Source organism: Ruditapes philippinarum, unplaced genomic scaffold (genome assembly GCF_026571515.1).
Source record: "Ruditapes philippinarum isolate M1 unplaced genomic scaffold, ASM2657151v2 ctg1979_1_1_1_1, whole genome shotgun sequence".
NCBI classification, from domain to species: domain Eukaryota; kingdom Metazoa; phylum Mollusca; class Bivalvia; order Venerida; family Veneridae; genus Ruditapes; species Ruditapes philippinarum.
Window position 1 is genome coordinate 57,561 of NW_026865097.1, and position 8,220 is coordinate 65,780.

Sequence of the window (8,220 nt, forward strand, 5' to 3'; positions counted from 1 at the left end):
GTAGTTGTCTCTCTCTCTATCCTATTATCTGGTAGGTAAAGTGGATATTTGCGATAACAAATGGAACTGCCGGTATTTTCACTTAATTAACTTAGACACTAATGAAATTATAGTGCCAGAAACACTTGTAAATCTCCAAAACCTAGATTAGTGTATCAAGAGTATATGTCAGGTCAAAAACATGATATATCTTCATTTAGGAACTACAAGTTTTCTTTGTATAATTAACAACAACAATATCAAATTTCCAAAATTACGCTTTCACTTTACGTTTAACCTCTTGAACAGCATATGTCAGTAACATTATTGTTTACATTCATGGGTTAAACTATACTTATCTTGAGATTAAAATTATTCAACACAAGATGACAACACAAACACCATGAAAATCATACCGAATATAACATTATCAAAAAAGCATAAACTTAAAGTCTTCGACCCTGTAGATGAGCCTATACCTGCAAACTATTTCTAACAGTTTCTAACGAATGCTGCTAAGCAAAGAATAAAATGGCAATTATGCATGACATTGTATGTTTATTTAGTACATTTATCAGAATTCAATCGAACTTGAAATAGAAACAAGATTATCAATATAACTATTTGAAATATTCATGCCATTTCAATTGCTAATCTTATCAATTGCCTATTTTATTTGCAGATCAATAAATAAAGCATAGAGACCTAGAGATGAATACTTCAGCTGTTTTTTACGACTTTAATGACACGTTAGACTACTCACATTATTACTTCACCAACGAAAGCTCAATAACTGAAGAAGAATATTTAGCTTATCAAAAGATGATACAAGAGCGGAAGAATTTTAAATATGTTTATCATGCCTTTGCTGCGTTTATAGTTCTCATGAATGGATCTCTAGTTGCTGCCATTTTGCTAAGTGCAAAGCAACGACGTCATTTCCGGAACTGGCTTATAATTCATATGACTGGAATTCATATATTGTTCGGAGGAATAGCTTTGCCATTTCTAGCACAGTCTTTTGACGCGACAAGCGCCGGAATAAGAAGTGTTCCCCTCTGTAAACTATTCTCGTTCGTATCGGATATCACGGAATATATGTCTAACATTTCAATAGGAATTCTTGGAGTATATCAGTGTTTAAATATTATATCACCAAGACTGCTGAAAAGTGTTTCTAACGCCCTCCTTTTGTCAATAATGATAATACTCCCGTGGTTTGTATGTGTGATGCTCACTGCGGTGCTGAGGCTTACAATGTCAGAAGAGCAGTGGGGACAGTGTTATATAGTTTCTGATAAAACGGCTCAAATTCTGTGGCTAGTATTAGCGCGATGTTTACCGCTTTTGATGGTATTAACTTGTTTCATTAGCATTTTATCCGTTGCAATTTCACCTTTCTCTACAAAGAGTGACAGATCTCCCCCTGGAAGACATAATACGACCATTTTTGTTAGTATTTGTTTAGGGGCGTGTCTTTTTATGCGGACACCATTTTACATAATATTTTTCGAACCTATAGACGAAGACTGTAAAAGGAAGCATAGGTTTCTATGTGCTAGACTTACACACGGATTAGATATTGTTCGTCTACTAAGTATGCTACTGATTCCGTTCGCCTACCTTGTGCAATTTGACATTAGAAAACGGTGTAGAAAATTCAGGTCAAAACTCCTATGCAAGACTGTTGATTGCAACACTACATCAAAGAAGCAACAGCCGATGGAAATGGTATCTGTTACAAACAATGAAGGCTCGTCCTTGTAATTATGCTTACTAAAACATTAATATACTCGTACACTGCATGTTTGTTGTAATGGTGTTTGTAAATAAATAAACAATAATAACAATTTAAACAGCAGCCACCATATAAGTTTTATTATTTTTTAAATTAATGTCTGTGTATTGTTTTGTTGCTGTTGTTGAACTTTAGATAAAGAGTCAAAATGACACTTGTATAGTAAATATATACCTATATTTGTATTATCTGTAAATATATTTTATTGTTCTGTATTTTGATATTTTGAAACGTTGCTGTTTAAATATGCAAAGTCATGCAACTTTAAATTGTCAATGTATCGTCGAAGCTTCAATAATAAAATGTTATACTTTAAATCAAAATTTTACTTGGCCCTCGTAAAATATTGATAATAAAACTTTAAAGACATATCGCACATCAGAAATGAATGAATATTTACTTCTTTAGAAAGGTCGAATATGGGTTTAATAACGTTGGAATATCTTTGAAGCAAGATACATGCCTGTTACTTGATAAAAAAAATCTGCCAAAAATAAAATAACCCGTCACAAAATTTTCAAAATGCAAACAAAGTAGTATTTGAATTTCCATACAAAATACTAGATAGCTATAAATGTACTAATTGCCATAGAGGAGAAAAAATTCAGTTCAGGTAATTGGCTCAGTGAGCAACTTGTTGGACACTATGAAAGAATACCAGCAATAAAAAGATTTTACGAAATTAAAAATGAAAGCATTTCTTGGGCATTATGGGCCTTTAAAATTGTATGATGTCAGTGACTTCATAAATGTTCCTTGAATTTTAAAACGTGCGTCATACGTCATACGACATATGTCATTCATACATCTAGTAAAGTCAACACCACCGTACATTGAAGTTGAAATTAGGTTGTAAAGAACACGCTAATAAGCTTATAAGAACGACACCTTCATACAAAAATATTTTATGTCAGATATGTATTTTGATATTGCTTTTTTTACGTTGCTGCCATTTTTATAATCACATTGTATTAAAAAAGGTCGTAAGAAATGTTTTGAAAACATAATTAGTACTCGTTCATGTACAATATCAATTACCATAATGACTAAGAATATATTTGGTTAACTTTGTAAATCAGAACTATTGCCGTTTACGTCACTTAAATTTATTTACTGCCTTCTTGTCTTTATCTATTTGTAAGTATTCCGAAAACGGTTAAGGCTTTGAGTAAAACGCAACGTAATGGTGATACAGAGTGTACAAGTTGAAATGATTATAGATGCTTACACTATATTATACGTGTAGTTATAAATAATTTTATCTTGAAAGTAATAATACAAGACTACCTCATGTTAAAATAAACCCCCTTCCCCATTTCCAATTGAAAATTCTAAAATATAAAATAATTTGTAAGGAATATTTGTCCAGATTTGTTAAATCTATATTATATTTTTTATTTTATTCATCCTTAACATCTGTTAGTTAAAATGTTCTTGTTAAACATTTTAATGTTTGTATTAATTTCTCATATAGTTTTAAATAAGTTCGCGAATATACTTATTAATACTGCGATTACAAAAATCACGTTTGATACTATCTAAAACTTTATAATGTCATTTGCAATTATGAACAAAAATTGTCATTTAATGCTAAAATGAACGAAAATGATAATGTTTGATGATAAAATTAATATATTGTTAAATAAAATAATAATTATATTATAATTTGTTGATGAATATAAATTGTTTTTTTGCAGCCACATAGGACATATTCGTAGAATATAAATATTATAAAAGAAGCTTCGCAAACAAATTTTTATAAAAAGGAATAATAACAACAACAATAACAACAACAACAACAACAACAACAATAATAATAATAATAGTAATGATAATAATAATAATAATAATAATAATAATAATAATAATAATGATAATAATAATAATAATTATAATTATCATCGTCATCATCATCATCCCTGTCACAACAGCACTACCACCATCATCAATAATAATAATAATGATAATGATAATGATAATAATAATAACAATAATAATAATAATAATAATAATAATGATAATAATAATGATAATAATCACAAAGTAACCGTATCAATTATAATAATAATAATAATAATAATAATAATTATTATTATAATAATCATTGCCATCATCATTAACTCCACTACCACCATCATCAATAATAATAATAATAATATTAATAATAATAATAATCATAATAATCATGATAATCATAGTCATCATCATCCCTGTCATAACACCATTACTACCATCATCAATAATAGTAATAATAATAATAATAAAACTAATGATAATAATAATAATTATTATTATTATTATTATTATTATTATTACTATTATCATTATTATTATTATTATTATAATGTTAATAATAATAATTATAATAATGAATAAAAGTAATGATTATATAAATTATAATCGCATCATGGACTTTTCTTCTTCTTCCTTATTATCATTATTATAATTATTATTCTTATTACTATTATTATTATTTTTATTATTATCATTATTATTATTATTAAAAATTTTATCATCATAATTATAAAAATTCGTAATCTCTTATTAAAAGAAAATTAAATGGATAACTGTCGAATCAAATAGAGGAAAATCCAATTGGATTTTTTATTCAATAACTTTTATTGGAAAAAAATCCATTTGAAATTTTTTCCAACAAAAATAATTGGAAATAAATACAATTGGATATTAATTATTTCAAAACACCTTATTGGTAATTTAGCGTGTATAATTATGTTAATTTCTTTCGAAAACTATCATTTGATTTTAATAATTTATTTATCGTTTTTTTACTAAATACAATTTTTCTGTAAAAATCCAGTCGGAATTTTTTCCAGCTTTCAAAATGGGATTTTTTTTTATTTTAGCGAATAAGTTCTTCAAAACTAGTCAGAAAGTCATTGTAGAATGTATTAATGGTGTTTTTTTTTATAGTTTAAGGGTTGCTGGAAAAATTGAAATTCCCGTTGGAATTAATAAAAATGTTGGAAGAAATTCCAAATGGAATATAAGTAAATTCCGTCCGGACAGCATAATTCCGGGCGGAATACATGAAATTCCGCCCGGACCATTTTTATAGATTTAAATAGCTTTCAAAGAAGTCAAATATTTATAATTTACCTTAAATATATCGGATGAAATGATTTTTAAGTGTTTAGGGCAAGTATAAATGGTAGTGAAGTTTGCAACTTTCCCGGTGGTGCAAAGATTTTCCGGTGGCTGTTATAAGAAAATGTTTGATCCTTGAATAAATTGGGTAATACTACTCGATGCTAAAATTATCAAGAATAAAGTTAGATGATTAAGAATAAGAATTATTATAATTTTTATGATTAAATGAATAAGAATATTAATATTTGACGATTAAATGGATAAGAATATTAATGCTACATGTTAAAATGAATAAGAATGATAATGGTAGATGCTTAAATAAATAAGAATATTAATGTTAGATGTTAAAATGAATATGAATAATAATGTTAGATGCGTAATTGAATAAAAATAATAATGTTTGGTGTTTAAACGAATAAGAATAATTAGGTGTGATGTTTAAATGAATAAGAATAATTATGTTTGATATTTAATTGAATAAGAATATTAATAATGATTCATACTGACATTAATTATAATAAAATGATAAAATAAAAAGTTATGCTAGCATGAATACGAATAATAAGATTTGATGCTAACATAATTTTAGTTTAGCCTTGTCAGCGGATTAGTGATTTATACGTGGAAAATATATTTCATAATGTCATATCTTAATTATTAAAATATAATTCTACACTTTTCAATGAATATAACACTTTTTTTCAAGATTTTCTGGATGTGGTACCTCTTTTTTATATTTGCTGCAATTTCCGACATAATCAGGCCTGTTTAGAGCAAAGCAAAGCGGAAATTGTTAAACAACTTAAAATTCAAACGTAATCGAAAAGACAAAACTTAAACCAATTTTTACAACATACCAATCACCAAACATCGTCTCTTTTTTTATATTTTTTTTTCATTTTATTCATAACAGTCTGATAATTGCACCCTCAGTTCTCGTGAACTTTAAAAAACAGTATATAACTCGTCGTTACGCCATTCGTGGAAATACTGTTTTTTTTTAAAACTCACTCGATGGAATAAAATTTTTATCTTCCACAAAAACAAACAAATATCCTCTATATAATTGATGCTTACCTGAATAAGTTTACAATATTTCATGCTGGAGTGATTTAATTTTATAGTATAATGTTTGGTGCTACTATAAATAAGTATAAATATGTTAGATGCTAATGATTTAAATGAAATTACATGATTGAAAATCTATGAAAAAATTAAACCTCTTTAATAAAAAGTGATACAATTTCATCAAAGTCAATATTCCGTTTTGTTTATAGTCATCACCCTTTCCTCTCTTTATATTAATCGGATTTGTTTGTTAAAATTCGAGTTTTATTACAAATGTATTATAAATTTATAAATTTGAGTTTATAACAAAATGCAGTGATGCATATGATTAATTATATCTGTCTTATGTTGCATTTTAGATCGGAATATCCGTCCCGAGGTTTGCCGAGTGGCAGTCCATTGGGTGAGTGCCCAAGGGGCGGATATTTCGATCCGAACCGCAAACTTATGTCAGATATTTTGCTTGCATATTTTTGCATATTCTACCATATTCCATCAAACTTTAAATTCTTTTCCTCAATAAAATACTTTACAATGGAAATGGATGTAATTACACCTGTTACTATTTTCTTACAACAGCATATGAAATTACAACCTTATTCAAAACGGCGAAATGACGTTATCCTTTTTTATAAAATTGGTTTTGAATAAATAATGCCGGCTGCAATTATTTTGTTTATGTGTTTTATTCTTAAATCATCGTCGTTTTAGGGTGTTTTTTTGTGCACAAAACATACGTCGAAAACAAATTATATGACTTAAGAATGAACGGATAGCGAATATATGTTTGTTCTCAGTGAATATGGACTGTATCTCATTAATTAATGAGAAATGATTCAACTTTACGCCTAAATGACGTGTCGTCTCATGACGTTATTCATTGCGTCCTTAAAAAGGTTTTATCCGTTTTTTGCATACTTCCTTCCTCTATCCAAAAAATAACCAAACTTAAATCAAACTTATGTATTTTACTAAGTTTAAAACAAGATGATATTACCTTATATATGTCACTGTTGTTTTTGTTTTCACTTTTTTCAATATCTCATGAAAGACAAAATATAAAAAAGAAAAGAAAAATAATATTATAAATCAAAAAACGTTTTCTTTTTAGAATTATAAACAGTAAAAATTAAACAATTTTGAATTTCATACATATTACATTTAAATGAACTTTTTCATCTAAAGGCTAAAAATTGTTTATTTTTTTCGTTTCTACTTTTAGCTTAACCTTTGTTGTTGTTCTTTATTCTAGGGTGTCAAAGAACTTGATTGAAGAAACTGACATATAAAAAATACAAGATGAAAAACTGCGCCAAGAAGAGCAGAGCGAGGAGTTACCAATGATTGTTTCCATTGATCTAGAGGGATATTCCATCGGAAACAGATAAATAAGCATGAACTTTACGGGCACTACAGCGGCTTTTAATACTGAGCTATACACGGAATTACATTATACAATATCTTGTTAATGTGTTTCGTATATACTATATGCAAAAATTGTTTTTTTTTTCTTTTAAAAGGGTGTTTTTTTTTCTTTTAAAAAGGAAAGGAATACATATGGTCATGCTAAAACATAACATATTCTAAATATATATGTTAAATATATCATATATAATAAATTTACCATTCGTTCTTTTTTATTTATTTTAAAGTACATTCTGTACAATATATTATAAATTTACTAAATATTTCTTCTTTGGGGGGGTGCATTCCGCACGAGTTAAGGAATTGCACTGCACCGTAAAAAATTAAGGAAGGGCTACGTATTTCTTTATGGAAAGTTCTCCCAATGAAAATATGATCTGTGTTTCCAAATTTTTGTTCTAATCATGCTTTTTTTAATTTCAAAATTGCTACATTACTTTGATAAAATGTTGAATTTTGCTTAAACCGGTGCAAGCTGCGTGGACGGTAGATTGCAGTTAACACCACCGTCCATGATCCAGCTCAATCTAACTAAACCTCCAATATTTTCAGTTTTGACGTGTTGGGCTTTCTGCAGGGTCTCTTTCTGTCCTTTATTTTATTTTGTACAGTCATGTTTTCAACAACATAATATATAATTACCTTATTAGAAATTCGATCGACGTGCATAGTTTATTGTGAGAAAAAGAAAAACCCTCCTATTTATTTTTTAAAATTTTTATTCGGAGAACTTCCCAAATTATTAGCGTAGTTTATTTTTGCTCTTTACGGACTTAAGTTTATTTATTGCGATGTTGTTACGGGTATATTATCCCATGAAACATTTTTGTTTTCTTGTTTAC

At 27.7% G+C, this 8,220-nt stretch overlaps 1 protein-coding gene across 2 annotated transcripts; it reads left to right on the forward strand.

Moving 5' to 3' along the window:
• The first annotated feature begins 665 nt into the window (after window positions 1-665).
• LOC132727778 (uncharacterized) lies at window positions 666-7,532 on the forward strand. 2 transcript variants are annotated; one of them, XM_060713357.1, is made up of 2 exons: window positions 666-1,742; window positions 7,206-7,532. In XM_060713357.1, the coding sequence occupies exons 1-2, from the start codon at window positions 691-693 to the stop codon at window positions 7,240-7,242; spliced, it is 1,089 nt and encodes a 362-aa protein (XP_060569340.1). In that variant the 5' UTR covers window positions 666-690; the 3' UTR covers window positions 7,243-7,532. The 2 variants fall into 2 exon arrangements, with proteins under 2 accessions (XP_060569340.1, XP_060569341.1); XM_060713358.1 differs by having other exon boundaries at window positions 666-1,710.
• The last annotated feature ends 688 nt before the right edge of the window (window positions 7,533-8,220 follow it).